This window comes from Leptonychotes weddellii, chromosome 10, assembly GCF_054177405.1.
Source record: "Leptonychotes weddellii isolate Sample4059 chromosome 10, ASM5417740v2, whole genome shotgun sequence".
Lineage (NCBI taxonomy): Eukaryota > Metazoa > Chordata > Mammalia > Carnivora > Phocidae > Leptonychotes > Leptonychotes weddellii.
This window is the reverse complement of record NC_138378.1, coordinates 20,404,272-20,419,947: the sequence shown is the minus strand read 5'-3', so window position 1 is coordinate 20,419,947 and position 15,676 is coordinate 20,404,272. Positions and strand designations below refer to the sequence as shown.

The following is a 15,676-nucleotide window of genomic DNA, read 5'->3' as shown; positions in this document are numbered from 1 at the left end:
GGCAAGGGGCAGCCGGTAGCCCTTGACCTTGGGAGTATATGGAGCCAAGAGGATGCTGGATGCCCGGAGATATTCTGGGCCTGAGCCTCCCGAGAAAGTAGATAGGGTCTCTTGACTGGACTGGCTGTGTTAGCTCCGACATGGACCCCTCTGTGGGCCTCTCTGGGCTTCTGTGTCCCCATTGATTAAAAGGGGATAATAATCTCTACCTGGAGTAATATCAGTGATTACACAATCGGGATGATGGCATTTATTAAGCACTTACTGTGCGCCAGTGATTTGCATTATCTCGCAGCAACCCTGTCAGGCATTAGTCACGTTGTACAAGTGAGAAACTGCAGCTCAGAGAGGTTGTGTCACCTGCCTGCGGTTACACCGCTGGAAAGCTTGGGGCTGTCTGTGTCCAGAGCCCCCCTCTCTAGCATGACGTTATGCCTGAGGCGGTGTCTGGGAGTACCAGGTTGGGGTCCAGCAGAGCCACAACCGGTATGCCAGGGCTGGTCCAGGTGGAGAGGTCTGTGTTGGGTCTGGCGGGACAAAGGTGGTTCTGTGGCCCAGGTGCTCCTGTGGTCCAGAGGGATGGGGCAGAGGGGTACTAGCAAGGAGCCCCGAGAGAGGGGGTCGCCTTGGCCTTCTGCTTCCTGGCCAAGATCCCCTAGAAGTGGGGCTGCTCTGGGCTCCCTGCCCCCACTGGCTCTCAGGGAAGACTGGTTAGCACCCCTGCTCACCCAGGCCTACCCCTGCCGCATTTGATAGGACCCTAATAACCTGAAAACACAAGGGTGGGAATGCAGGGTACCCGCTGGGAGTGGAAGGAGGAGGCCCTTATAGGGAGGGGACCTGAATCTCGGTGGATCGGGGCGGGTGGGAGAGGGCTGGCACTGCTTCCTGTGTGGGCGGGAGTCTTGGGGATAAGAATAGTAATGCCAGCATTTACTGAGCACCTACTACATGCCAGGCACTGTTCCAAGGGCTTACCCATAAACTCATACCATCTTCACAAAACCTGGTGAGGTAGGAATGCTTCTTCCCATTTTACAGATTGAGGGAACTGAGGCTTACAGGCGAGGGAAAGATAGTTGCTCAGGGTCACATGGCTAGGTCATGGGGGAGCCCTGATTTCAATCTGGGCGCTGTGGGCCAGAGCCACGTTCCCGATGGCCATGCCGGCAGCCTACAGTGTCTTCTCAGAGGTTCTACTCGGTTTTGTGCAATTTGAAAAATATTCTCTGGGTACACCTCCTGCAGGCCCCGTGTTGCCTCTGAGGAAACATCCCTCTCTTCAAGGGGCTCAGAGTCTAGCTGGAGAGGCACAGGCAGGACGCAGAGAGAGTAAAGAGCGAGCTGTTCATATGCTAAGCATGGATTCCTATTTCGGTGATAAGGGAAGGCTTCCAGGAGCCTTTGCGCTGGGCACCAAAGGCCAAGTAGAATTTCAGTGGCTGTGAGGGAAGGATCCCCACTCCCCCAGGTCAGAGGGGAAGGAAGTAGGGATGCCTTTGAAGAAGAGTGGGTAGTCTGGTACGCTTGGGGCAGGTAGAGCAGGGGGCTGGGTGCACTGGGAGGTGACTCAGAAAGCCGGTTTGGGTGTGGGTCTTTGGCAAGGCTCTGGAATCCACCAGGCCTAAGCTCTAGTCACAGCTCCACTGTGTACCAGCCACGTGCCCTCGGGCCCATCATTTAGCTGGCCTGAGCCTCAGTTTCTTCATCTGTAAAGTAGGGATAAGCACACCTGTCTTGTGGAGACCACGTGTGGTGGTAGTTACGTAAAGGGCCTAGCGCAGTGCCGGCACATCCCAGGGCCTCAGGAAACAGGACTGCTCTCTCCCTTCAGTCTCTCTCAGATGTCAGGCTAAGGTATTTCCGCTTGACAGGAGCCTGGAGGCTCCGGGAGCCTTGGTAGGTCTGCACGGGGCATGCATGCACTGGGGCCTGACAGAAGTGTTTGGGAAGGTCCCTTTGGCAACTGCAAGAACCACAAGGAAGGGAGGGGCTGCAGCCTTGCAGGAGAAACGTCAGCCCCATGGACTTGGAGGGCAGGGGAGGGAGGAAGGTTGACAGTACACTAAGATATCCTCTCATGCCGTGGGGGACTCAGCCAGTGGAGGGGGGGGCAGGCCGCAGGGGTCATGAATTTGGTTTGGGGCCTCATTGAGCTTAAGATGAAGGACTGTCTCCCTTCAGTCATTCTGAAGGTTGCCTGGCATCTTTTTGTGCATCTGGCTTTTTTTTTTTTTTTCTTTTGAATAATTTCCTTTGGATGAATCCGCATCAGAGCTTCCTGTATAATAGCAGTAAATTGGGACTAAGTGCCCAACAATAAGAAGATGATTGAGAGCGTTTTGGAACATCCAGTGGTTAAAATAATATACAGCCGTGAACAGCCACAGAAATACTTATTCTTTGCAGCGTATGGAGCTGTGCACTTGAGAAACTCCTTTGAATCCTTTATTCATTTCATGTCTGCGTGACCGAGCTGGGACAGGGGTTAGATTCTTCTCAGTGCACGAAGAGAGATTCAGGTTAGGTTCTAATCTCCTTGAGGGCAGGGTTCATGTTTTATTCATTGTTCTATTCTCAGCATATAGCTCAATGATTTGCGAATGCTTGTCTGGTGAAAGAATTGATTGAAGGAACAAAGCAGAGGGGAGTTAGCTTGTCCAAGGTCACCCTGGCTGTAAGACCCATGACCTGGTCTCCTCATCCCTACCTGCCACATGCTTACTCATCACTGAGTAGCTGTGCAGGGGGGCGGGGGTAGGGTGGAGGGGTTCCTAGCCAAGGGCTTGGGACCTACACAGACCAGGGCTTAAGTCTACTTTCTGTCCTGAGCTGCCAGGCTTTGGCAAATTGATCTTTTAAGCCAAACTTACCCCATCAGTAATGTGGCCAGTCCAAGAATCTGCTTTTAGGGTTGTTGTCAAGATTAAGTGATTTCGGGCATGTAAAACTCTTAGCACCATAACTGGCACATAGTAAAGCACCCATGCATATTAGCTGTGATGATAATGATATAATAATGGGGAAATATTTCTGATACAATTAATGTTAAATGGAAAAAAAAAACCCATAAAGTTAGGAGCACACAGATTGAAGGGGTGTAGAATTAAGTATGACCATAGATAACAGATTGGGAGAGAACAGGCAGAAACAGAGTTACAGCAGGTTCGATGGGAGGTCAGTAAGACTGATCAAAACAGATCTTTTTTTTTTTTTTTAAAGATTTTTATTTATTTGACAGAGAGAGAACAAGTCAGGGGGGAGGGGTAGAGGAAGAGGGAGAAGCAGACTCCCCACTGAGCAGGGAGCCTGACATGGGGCTCCATCCCAGGACCCTGAGATCATGACCTGAGCCGAAGGCAGACGCTTAACTGACTGAGCCACCCAGGCACCCCCAAAACAGATCTTTTAAAAACACTTTATATTTGCCGTATTTTTATTTTTATGTTTTTAAAGATTTTATTTATTTGAAAGAGAGAGAAAGCGAGAGACAGAGCACAAGCGGAGGGGGAGGGGCAGAGGGAGAGGGAGAAGCAGACTCCCCGCTGAGCAGGGAGCCGGACATGGGGCTCCACATGGAGCTCAATCTCAGGACCCTGGGATCATGATCTGAGCTGAAGGCAGCCGCTTAACTGACTGAGCTGCCCAAGTGCCCCAGTCCTGTAATTTGTTTTTAAAGGGGTAAATCCTGGGGTGCCTGGGTGGCTCAGTTGGTTAAGCGTCCGACTTGGTTTGGGCTCAGGTCATGATCTCAGGGTCCTGAGATGGAGCGCTGCATTGGCAGGCTCTGAGCTCAGCAGGGAGTCTGCTTGAGATGCTCTCCCTCTGCCCCTCCCCCCACTCACTTGCATGCGTGCTTTCTCTCTTTCTCTCAAATAAATAAATAAATCTAAAGGGGTAAATCTTAGTTAATTTGGTCAGGGCCCTGTTGAGGGCCCTGTTGATGGACATTTAAAGTTGTTCCCAATTTTACTCCATTCTAAATAATGCTGACAATGAACTCTAATAGTGTTTGGACAATGAAAGAAAATGAAATGAAAGAGGGAGTCAGAAATTGAGACCATGAGGGTTGCCCCAGGGAGGTCTGCAGGTCTGCTGCTCCCCGTCCCAGCTTCTCAGTGGAACTGAGGGGGGCAAGGACCTGAGGGGCCTGGCTTGCTTGGAGGAGACCCTGTCTCTGTCACCCTCCAAGGGTGAGGATGTCCCAGGGAAACCCCTTCTGTCGCTGATCCAGTATGGAGTTCACCTGTGAAACTTCCAAATTCTCTTTGGATGCTAGAAGCTGCTGCCTGGGTCATGCTGCTGTGTACACCCTGAGTGTCCTTGGACCAGTTCTTTGCCTTCTCTGGACCTCACTTAGCCCATCTGTGTGGTGGTGACAGCCTTACTGATGAGAACCATTGTTGCCACTTACTGAGTGTCCTCTGTATGGCGACATGGCGTCAGAGGGAGCGTCACATGCATTTTCTCATTTTTTTCTCACGAAATGCCTTTGAGGCGTAGGGGGTGTTATTCTCATTTTACATGCTCAGACTGGCTCTCCGTGAGGTTAAGTAACTTGCCCAAGGTCCTCAAGCCAGGATTCAAACTCTGGTCCAAAGCCTGTGTTCCTAAGTGCTGTTCCACGTTCCCTCTCACCAGCTGCTGATCGGTGAGGGCCAAGCGAGATGATGATTATAAAAGGATTCTTTAGATTGTAAAGCACCCCACATGTGGGAGGGGTTGGTACTGCTGTTATTATTTCTACATCCAGAACAACGGTAGCTTTGGTTACATGGTTGACAGCAAGTTGGAGGTTGCGGGATGTAGCACGATTGAGGGGGAAGAGCACGGGACCGTCAGCCAGCAGATCTGGGTCCTCGTTCTGGCTCCACTTGAACTGACTAGCTTCGTGACCTTGGCCAGCCAAGCTGGCCTAGGGAATAAGCCCACCTGCCCTGTGTGGCCCTTGTCCAGCTCACTGCCTGGAGTTCAGAGGATGCCCCGCTATGGGGAGGCCTCTGGCTGCCTCTGCAGTCATCCGTGTGGTCCAAGCGGGAGGTATTTCTCGTTTCTGATGCCGTTACTCTGCACTTCTGGGCATGTCCTGTGGTCCCCCAGCCCACAACTGCACATCAACCTGTGGCTCCGTGGTGGCACGTGAAACCTTTGGGCAGGAAGCCAGTGCTGGTGGGTGGCAGCCTCATCACGTTGCTTGGTTTTATTTAATGAGGTGCCCCTGGGCACCACAAGCCTCTGACAAATCGCCATCTCCCCATTGCCGCGTACAGAGCTGATCAGCGGTACCAACCAGTGCATGCCCAGCTCCCCGCCTCTGTCGGGGGCTCCTGGGCCTCGGCCAGGAGGGTGGCACCCGGCCCCAGAGGCGGCTCTCTCAGCCTGCGCCCTCCTCCCTCGTGGCGGGCAGGTATTTCATTCACATCCAGCCCGAGATCGTCGCTCCAGGAAGTGAATGTTCTGTACTGGGGAAATCCCGATGGGAAGTAGCATCATCTCCAGAGGGGAAGAATAAGTCTTAATAGGCTCGCTCTCTCTGTGTGTTTTTCTTTTCATTCTTCTCTTTTTCTTTTCTGATTCCAAAAGTAATACATGTTCATAGTAGAAAAACGATGAAACCTGGAGAACCTCCGAAAAAGCCGCAAGAAAAGTCTGTAATTCTTTCTCCAAGGGAATGCTATTGTTCACATTTCAGCCTTGAGACCCATGCTAACGATGAGGATATCTAATATTTCTTGAGCACTCACGGTAGGTTTTGACACGTGTTAAGTGCCTTACGGGCATGATCTGGTTCGATTTTCACAGTAACCCTGTGAAATAGGCAAGATGATCATCATGAATTTTACAGATCAAGACACTGAGGCACAGAGAGGTTAAGAGACTTGTTCACGGTCTCCTTGTCACCCCGTTTGTCCCTAACCACTAGGTGATACTGCCTTTTTCCCGATTTCTCCTACCCTCCCTTTCTAATTCATGTATCTGTTTAGTGTATCAGTCCGATTCTGGCAGAAAACAGAATTCCACTCAGATGCTTACGCTGAGGAGATGTTAATAAAGGTGTGGGCAGGATTAAGGGAACCCACAGGAGTACCCCACAAAATAACAGTTGACAGAAGCTGTTTCCTCCCTTTGGCAGAGGGAGGGAACAGTGTTACCAGAACTCACTGATAGCTGGGTCTGTGCAAGGAGCTGACACAGAGGGGCTCAGCCACCCAGAACCACAGAGAGGGAAATTGGAAAGACGTTTCCCAACTTCTCTCTCCTTCCACCCTTGAACCGGTGCCTCCCAATGGCCAAACCCAACCAGAAGTCAGCAGGCAAGGGAGCTCAGACCAAGGGACAGTCCAGGGGTCAGCCTCCCGCTTCTTTGAACAGGGCGTGAATCTGGAGGTGCGAATGGAGACTAACAGCCCAGGAGATGTGGTTGGAAGGGGATGGGGGAGATGTGCCTCCTGATTTCAGGGAAAGAAAGAAGAGTTTTCTTGGTAACTGTGATTACTGAAAATATCATTCAAAACAGAAGAGTTTCACTTGCTGCCTGGCATTCTGTTAGTGTTTCGGTGTCTTCCACACCCTGTCCATTTCTCTCTCTCTCTTTGTTCCTTCCTTCCATTAGTTCCTCCCTGGTTCAGAATTCCCAAGAATGCCTGGGTAAAAGTTGCCAGTGTGCAAGATTTAGAAGAGAGACTTACTGGCTAGGGAGTCATTATCATGACCGTGGACACACAGGGCTGTATGTGCCCCCATGTTGTCCCACTGCTGTTCACATGCTTGCGAAGACATGCTTCTGGTATACACAAGCGTCTCCCTAAAATATATGACTTCAACTTTTGTATCTCAGAGTTCTTTCATTCTCTGTAATGTCCTTTATCTACATGGCCCTGCTCTGAGCTGGTAGGATAGGGGCTCTCATCCCTGTTTGCCAGATGAGGAAGCCGATGCTCAGAAGGGGGAAGTGACTTGCCCGAGGCCCATCAGATAGGAGGTGACAGAACTGAAGCAAGACATGGTGGTCCTGATTCTTTAGCCTGACCTGGGGCGTAACCTCACAACCCTGAGATCCTGACCTGAGCTGAAATCCAGAGTCAGACGCCTGAGTGAGCCATCCAAGTGCCCCACAATAGTCCCCATTCTGAATTTAGTTCTTCCTAGTGTATTTGCCTTTCACTCTTGGGAAATTTTTCCTTAGCCAGCCTCACCCCTTGGACAAATAAATACAACCCCCCACCCCCACCCCCCAGCCTTCCCAGGCTGCTGAAATGCCCTGCAGCGGGATGGACTTTGGAGTCAGAGACACTTAGCACAGCCTTATGACCTTGGGCATACAGCATGCCTCTTTTGGCTTGTGTGTCTCATCAGTAAAATAAGGGTGATAATATCGGGAGTTTGGATGGAAAAGTCAAGTGCTTAAGGTCTGATATGTCATCAGGACACACTGGTTGGCTGGTAGCCAGAAAGGCTCCCAAGGTGAATGCAGCCCAGGTCTCTGTCCCCAGCTGAGTGGACTTAAAACTTGTCTTGTTGGTGTTTTATCCACCCATCATGCATGTGTTTGTCCATTTGTCCATCTACCCATCCTCCTGACACCAGACCCCCTGGGTTTGAATTCTGGCACTGTCATGAACTAGTGTATGATCTCAGGCAAGTTCCTTAACTTCTCAGTGCTCCAATTCCTTCTTTTACAAAATAGAGATAATAAAAGTACCTATTCTAGGTTATTGTGAAAGTTAAGTGAGTTAATCGACCTAAAGTGCTTAGACCAGTGCTGGGCAAATAGCAGACTCTACGAGTGTTAGCTTTGTTGGTATTTATCAAGAATTGCGCTAAGTCCTGGGGATAATGGCAGATGAGACGGATAACTTTTGGTCTTTATGGAATTTCTGTTCCAGAGGAATAGACATAAATAAGTAAAAAGAAATGTTTCACTTGTGATAGTTACTATGAAAAAAAAAAAAAAAACCCAGCATGGTTGCATAATGGGTACAGAGTTTCTGTTTGGGGTAATGAAACATTTTGGAAATAGAAGGTGGCTATTGTTGCACAAGGTTGTGAATGTAATTAACATCATGGAATAGTTACACTTAAAAATGGTTAAAATGGCAAAAACCAAACCAAACCAAACCCAAAACCCAGCATGCTGTCACCAAAAAAAATTAAGGGGAAAGACCCATTTTATTTATTTTTATTTTTTTGAAAGATTTTGTTTATTTATTTATTTATTTATTTAGAGCGCATGAGCAGGGGGAGGGGCAGAGGGAGAAGGGGGAGAGAATCTCAAGCAGCCTCTGTGCTGAGCGTGGAGCCCAGTGCAGGGCTCAATGTGATGACCTTGAGATCACGACCTGAGCCAAAATCAAGAGCTGGACGCTCAACTGACTGAGCCACTCAGGCGCCCCAGAAGAAAGACCCACTTTAGACAGGGGGTCAAGGGGTGCATGGATTAAGGTCTGAAGGGTGAGAGAGGGGACAAGCCCACTGTCCACACGGAGGGACCATTAGGGCAAAGACAGGCTCACAGTGATGGTGGGAGCTGATGCCACGGCCCTAAGCAGGGACCTTTAACTTTGGTAAGGAGTTTTTGTTTTATTTTGATGGTAAGTCATTGGAGGTTTTAAGGAGGGCATCCGAGAAAATGGACAGCATAGGGAATGTAGCCGATGGTCCTGGAATAGTGTCGTATGGTGACCGATGGTCGCTACACTGGTGGTGCTCATAGTGAGGTGTAGACTTGTCCATTCACTATGCTGTGTAATGGAAACTAATGTAGCATTGTGTGTCAACTATACTTGAATTACAAAAAATAAAGAGAGCATCCAGTTGGACTTTTGGAAAGATCCATGTGGCAGTTCTGAAGAGAATAAACCCTAGGAGGCCTGGGCGGCCACAGAGAATCCACGAAGGAGGCCGGGCAGCCATGTGGGCATGCATGGCTTGACAGTGGCTGGGACATGGGCAGTGGCTGTGGGGATGTAGAAAAAGAACAAAGCCAAGGTACTGGATTCAGAGGTGCTGATTCATGCTAACCCTGGCTGTAGGGCCTGATTTATAAACCAGCTGATTCATGTTTAATGAGTTGGTGCAACGTCAGGCCAAGTGGATATTGCGTCGCCCAGCTTAGGACATTCTCTGGCAGCAGGCCACCCAGATGGACAGCCATGGTGCCCCCGGAGAGGGGAGCCAGGGGAGCCAGCCGGTGCTTGCCGTGCTCACGAGCATCAGATGCCGACAGCCTTCTCGACTGGTCTCAGCCAGACAGGGCTGACAGCGCTCTTGTGGGCACCGTCAGCATTCACTTCTCCGGCTGACCTTTCTCTCTCCGAATCCTGTGCGTTGGGTTTTCATATGGTCATGCCATCAGTCTGGCCTTGCTGGGCTCTGGCGCTTGGCGCATATCCTTCTCCATCCGTTCTGGGCTGGCGCTTCTGAACTCCTGGTTCTCAGACCACTCCCCGCTGCAGCTCCTCGGGACTGTTTTAAGTATAGACCCTCTCAGCGCTGTTTTATTGGGTACATACCATGTTAAGTGCTCTCTCTAGGTTATTTTCCTACTCTCTACCACCACCCTCAGAAGGAGGGGGGAGTATCTCCATTTTATAGATGAGGTGACTGAGGTTCAGAGCATTGAAGTCACTTGCCCACGGTCACAGAGTGAGCCACTGGTGGTGCTCGGCTTTGGGTCTGGGTCTGACTGACCTAGGTCTGCCCCGCCCCCGCCCTGGTGCCCCTGTGAGGAGTCCACGAGAAGCCGGTGTGTCTAGTCCCTGACCGTGGGCCTGGCCCCCAGCAGCACTCCATGATGGGAGTCTTGCCCTTTCTAGCAGAGTAACACGTGACTCTTGCAAGGCCGTCTGCTCCACCCCCAGTTCACTCACTTCTCCCCTTCTCCAACCTGCTCCACCTGCCAGGCTCTTTGGAGCTCACCTTTATAGGCTTCTTGTTCTAAGGTATCAGGATGTCAGGGCCTCCTGTCCGTCCTCTGCACGGGCCTACTTGTTCCCGTCTCTGGACATTTGCCCACACGGTGACTCAGTGACTCCACCCCCCCCACCCACTCCCCACCCTATAAGCCCTTCTTTGGGTACTCTAGGTCGTACTCCTGATCACCAACTCCCCAGAACCTTCTAGAGGCTAAAACGTACATCAGCAAATCTAAATCACATCCTGCCTGGGTGTTTAACCATTTTCTGGGTGAGCATTATCCTCCCATGTTGCAGTGAGCTCCAAGGAACCAGCATGTGTTTCCCCTGGGGCCCCTGCAGCGCCCATCTGGCCAGGCTGCCCAGCGGCTCCCTCAGTCTCTGCTGACCTGGGCCCAGGCAGAACTGTGCCCATGTGACTGGCTCTGGCAGAACCCAAGGCCAGGTTCTTGGCTTGCTTTCGGTGGCCTAGAGAGAAAACCATACTGTTATCCCTGGACTTGTGAAATCAAGAAGGATCTCATCATAGGTTTAAAATAATAATAATAATAATAATGTTATTTTTCTTTTAAATTCATAAAAATTTTTTGGGGTGCCTGGGTGGCGCAGTCAATTAGGCATGCAACTCTTGATTTTGGCTCAGGTCATGATCTCGGGGTCATGAGATTGAGCCCCATGTCAGGCTCTGAGCTCAGCAGTGAGTCTGCTAGAGATTCTCCCTCTCTCTCTGCCCCTCCCCCGTGCTCACTCTAGCATGCACTTGCTCTCTCTCAGTGAATAAATAAATCTTTTTTTTTTTTTTTAAGATTTTATTTATTTATTTGAGACAGAGAGAATGAGAGACAGAGAGCATGAGAGGGAGGAGGGTCAGAGGGAGAAGCAGACTCCCCGCCGAGCAGGGAGCCTGATGCGGGACTCGATCCCAGGACTCCAGGATCATGACCTGAGCCGAAGGCAGTTGCTTAACCAACTGAGCCACCCAGGCGCCCAATAAATAAATCTTTTAAGAAAATAAATTCATAAACATTTTAAGTTTAATCAGACTTTATCTCCTCATCCTGTCACACCAAGCCCTGTGCATTGGAAGATTTTATTTTTTAACCTCTCATTTTTTTTAATCAAGAAATCTCCTAGTGGAAAAATTGAGAACGACAGTTAAACAGAAGAAAAAATAACCTGCACTCATGCCATCTAGAAACGACTACAATTAATACTTTGTTGAATATTCTGTATCTGTGCATATGTGTTAAGTAGGGTCAGTCTGTACAAGCTGTTGTGTATGGAGCTTTTCATTCAGGTATTTCTTTTATGTCATCCTTTTTAACGCTCTAGAAAGGATGAGCCATCGTTTCTATCACCAGACCCTAGCTGTGGAGTTCCTTGGTGGCTCAGGCCGCCTCTTTGGCTTCCAGCCTGGACCTGAGTGCTTTCTCCTTCCAGTTGGTTCTGTTCAAGTTTGCTTGAGGCAGCAAAGTGCGGTGGGAAGCAGAACACCGACAGATTAGTCTGTGGATCCTTTTTTATTTTTTTAAAGTGAAATTAAGTGGGCATTCATTTTAAGGGTTCTTCTTATAGACCTTCTCTAGTATAATGGCTGATGTCCTCAGGTGCAGGCCTTGAAGAGACGCAGACCCAGGCAGACAGGTGTCCCTCAGACCCTACGAGACAGAGAGCTCCCCTGGAGCTGCTCCTGGTGCTTCGTGTCCTGGCCCAGAGTCGGCATCTGGGGTCACGGAAGTGACAGAGAGCCTTTATTTAACTATGGCTTTAAGTCAAACCATAAAGTCCGAGGTAATGACATGAGTGGAAAGCATTTCTGGGGGTGAGGCCGTGTGACCAAGGCCTTCTCTTCCTCCTCATCTTACTTCTTAATAGCAGCATCAGGAACAAGAAACCCTTTCATTTGTGCCTCGAGCTCTGGCTTACAAAGTATGACCTGTTCAGGGGCCTGCAGTTCTTTTGTGGCCTAGTGGGGCACTCAGGGTCCTTGGCTTGCTGGCCAGTGCCCTTCACTTGGGGCTGGGCTGGTGCCGCCTGGAATGCTGGGAGAGAAACTGAAGGAGACCAGGGGAGTGGGGGGTAAGGGCTTGGAGCATGTGCGTAGCACAAGGTGGAGCTGGTGTCCGTCTGTCTGTTTGCTCACTGGAGGCCTCCCGTGGTGAATGGGGTTGGGAAGGGACCTGCCAGGTCTAGTCTGGATCTTTCTCATTTAATATAATGGATTTAGAGGGAGGCTGTGGGCTCAAGGGTGGGGGTTCCTGCCCATTTCCCTGTTCCTCTGGTTTTAGCTCCAAACCTATCTATTTATCTATTTATTTATTTATTTATTTGGATCCACTCTGACTGGGGTCCGGAATAGGTGCTTTTGCACCCCCTTTAAAAAAAACCCAATTTGTGATTGTGTGTATTTAGAATTATAGAAGTAATTCCAAAGCATATAAAGTAAAAAATGAAGTTCCCTTTCTTTGCCCACCCCATGGAACGCCCTCTTTTTCCTCTATCCATTTCTCAGTTATGAAGCTGTCTGAACAGTTTGGTCAGTATCCTTTCAGATCTTTTACTACAGATGTATAAACACAAAGAGGTATTGCTGAGGTTTTGTTTTGTTTTTTTAAATATAAAAATGGAGACATGCCATTCTTTCTCCTTTCTTCTCCTTGCATTTTGCTTATGCCAACAGAATGGCTGGGCACTAGGTCCCTGATTCTCTGAAATCTCATTTCCTGCTCCAAGGGGAAAAGGGTAAGAGTAGCCTGTCCCAGAGATAATTTCTCTAAGTCCCATGCTTTGTGGGTGAGTCCTAGTGTGGTGAAATGACTGCCTTGTGTGTGGCAGACCCAGGGCCCGCGTCCAGGTGTCCTGACTTACATCATCAGGGCTCTGCGTGTTTTTAATGGTGCCCTCCTGTCTTATCCCTGTAGATCCATTCTGTCAACATCCCTGTGAAGATAGCGGTTCAGGCTTGGGGCATGAAGAGCCTTGCTCAGAGTCAGTGCTGGAAGGGCCCGGAGCCCAGGGCTCTTTTGGTTGAGTTCAGTTTATCCAGAGTTTATTGAGCGGCTACTGTGTGCCTGGTGCTGGGGTTGGAGAGACAGCCCAGCTGAGGGCCTGCCCCGAGGGGGCCACTGACTGTCCTTTGTGCTCCTTTGTGCAGAGTGGGGCTCCCTGGGGAGACTCTCATTGTCCCGAGGAGGGTCCCCATTCCAGAACTGGGCGAGAGACTGGAGGAGTCCCTGAAGAGTTCTATGGTCGCAAGAGTGGGAGGGGGTCTGTGACTTGGGCTGCTGCCAGTAACCCCTGACTTCTGCTCTCTCCCCACCCCCACTTCCTCTGTCCCTCCCTCCCTCCCTCCTTCCTCTCTCCGTGGCTCTTTGTCCATTTGTGTCCATCTGTCTCTCTCCGCATGTGGTTCCTGTCCCCTTTGCTCTGTCCTGTCACACCATCGTTGCCCCCCCCCTCCCCCCGTCATGTGCTCTCCTTCATGCTAATGCAGGCGTGCTGGTCACCATGACAACAGAGACAGGCCCCGATTCTGAGGTGAAGAAGGCTCAGGAGGAGGCCCCACAGCAGCCCGAGGCAGCTGCCGCTGCGACCACCCCTGTGACCCCCGCAGGCCACGGCGGCCACCTGGAGGCCAACTCCAATGAGAAGCACCCGCCCCAGCAGGACACTCGGCCTGCTGGACAGGTGTGTGCCTGAGAGCATGGGCATCCCTCTCCCTGCCCAGCCATCATCCAGGGCCAGTTCTTAGTGGGGAGGGAAGCCAGAAACAGATTTATTACTGACTCATTACGTGCCGAGCTCTGTGCTGGGGGCATTGTGGTCACTTTCATATTTAATTCTCCCAAACCTACGGAGAGTGATATATATATATTTATATTTTAATTAAGTTAGCGCAATGCCCAGCGTGGGGCTTGAACTCACGACCCTGAGATCAAGAGTCACGTGCTCTGCTGACTGAGCTAGCCAGCCGCCTCTATGAGAGTGATATTAATTTCCCCATTTTACACTTGGGGAAATAGCAGCTCAGCAGATGAAGTGAGTTACCCAAAGTCACATTGCTATCCAGTGACAGATGGAAATAAAATCTAGATCTGATTCCCAAAACCTGGTTCTTTCAACCTTATTTTCCTACCCCCTGAACCTGCCCATTCTAGCCTGGCAAACCCAGTATGACCCCAGAGCAAAATGCATCACCCTAAATTAGGGACAAGGGACTTGCTGAATCATCTAGCTGTCCAGTTCACACCTCCCTTCCTTCAGGACAGGCCGAGAGGGCGGGGACTTGGCCAAGGTCATTGAGGGCACTGGTGGCAGTTAGGACTAGCTGGCAGGGCTCTGACCTCCCTTCCCTCCATTAGATCAGTCCACCAGCTCTCCGCCTCATGCTAGACCAGTGACAGACCGATAAGGGGGAGGCCAGATGGATGCTCTGAGAACTCACACGCCACTTTGGGGAGCTAGGGCAGCTCTGGATGCTTCCTGCCTGCCGAGGCTGTCCCCCTGAAGAAGTGGCCCCTTCCATGAGCCCACCCTGTTGCACACAGAAGCTCTGGTTCTCCTCCTGTATATACCAACCGTAGACGCCGGTCACCCTGGGGGTCGTGGAGGGCCGTGGCTCTCATTTTGGAGACCATCTTAGCCCCAGCTGCTGCATCCTTACTGGGTCTTCATTTGCTTGAAAGGCTGTGGTCTCAAGTTCACTGACCAGACTTTTCCCCCTGTTGGACCTACAGAGCCTAGACATGGAGGAGAAGGGGTATGGGGAGGCTGATGGCCTGTCAGAGAGGACCACGCCCAGCAGAGCCCAGAAATCACCCCAGAAGATTGCCAAGAAGTACAAGAGTGCCATCTGCCGAGTCACTCTGCTCGATGCCTCTGAGTACGAGTGTGAGGTGGAGGTAGGGAGCACCCCCCACCACAGACCCGGTCCCCAGCCGACTGGCCCCAGAGCCAGGGCAGGCTTCTGTGTGCGCTCAGCCTGGGCCAAGCCAGAGAGCGTCCATTCTTCATGGAGGCCTGGACCGACTGCGGCATCCTGGAGAGATGACCTGGCGGCCCTCCTTTGTACAGATGGTGGCACTGAGGCCTGGAGAGGGCTGTTATGATTGCAAATGGAATTAGACGAGGCGCAGGGTTGGCGCCAGGAAAAGGTTTCTCAGGGGGGGCTGTACCTTGGCAAGGAGTCACCGTCCCAGGGCTGATCTCTAGCCTGGTAGGCCTTACGGACTGGGCTCTTCAGTCTCACCTAGCAGACGCTGGTGTTTCAACTAGAATTGTTTTTATGTTTTTATTGGGCGGAGAGAGGGGTCTTCCCTTGTGAAGGGAATGCCCCTGTCCAGGTCAGCAGGACAAACTGGTCACTTAAGGGTTTCATGGTATGGGTGTCCCCCCCCCAGGCATAGAGAGGAAGGACTCCGTCACCTGGGCCACATAGAGATCCTGTGGCATGATCCTGTTCCACCATGGATAGCAGGGGCAGACACCTCCTGTCTGGGGTCAGCCCCCCCGGCCCCACATTTGCTGTCTCCCTTTCCTATATAGGCTAGGACTCCCACCCTAATTCTGAGCTCTCACTCATCCCCTTGGAGGGTCCATCCCGGTCTGGGCACCATTCCTGGCCCTCTCCATGTGTATGGAAGGGTCCAGAGGGTGGCCTTCCCTAAGAGTTATAGGAACCACCTCTCTCTCTCCCTGGTGCCCCTGCCCCACCCCAACCCCTGCCACCCCGGTCTTAAGGGATATGACTTATTTCTGGGCCC

General features: G+C 51.0%; 1 protein-coding gene across 25 annotated transcripts in view; it reads left to right on the top strand.

Moving 5' to 3' along the window:
- Positions 1-15,676, top strand: part of EPB41L1 (erythrocyte membrane protein band 4.1 like 1) — a 122,204-nt gene that overhangs the window by 53,615 nt on the left and 52,913 nt on the right. For 24 of the 25 annotated variants that reach the window (XM_081832851.1, XM_081832864.1, XM_081832863.1 and 21 more), the window contains 2 exons: positions 13,408-13,601; positions 14,651-14,815. In XM_081832851.1, coding sequence (XP_081688977.1) covers positions 13,422-13,601; positions 14,651-14,815 — 345 coding nt within the window. In that variant the 5' untranslated portion in view covers positions 13,408-13,421. The remainder of the gene's footprint in view (positions 1-13,407; positions 13,602-14,650; positions 14,816-15,676) is intronic. The other variant, XM_081832862.1, reaches the window with a different exon arrangement.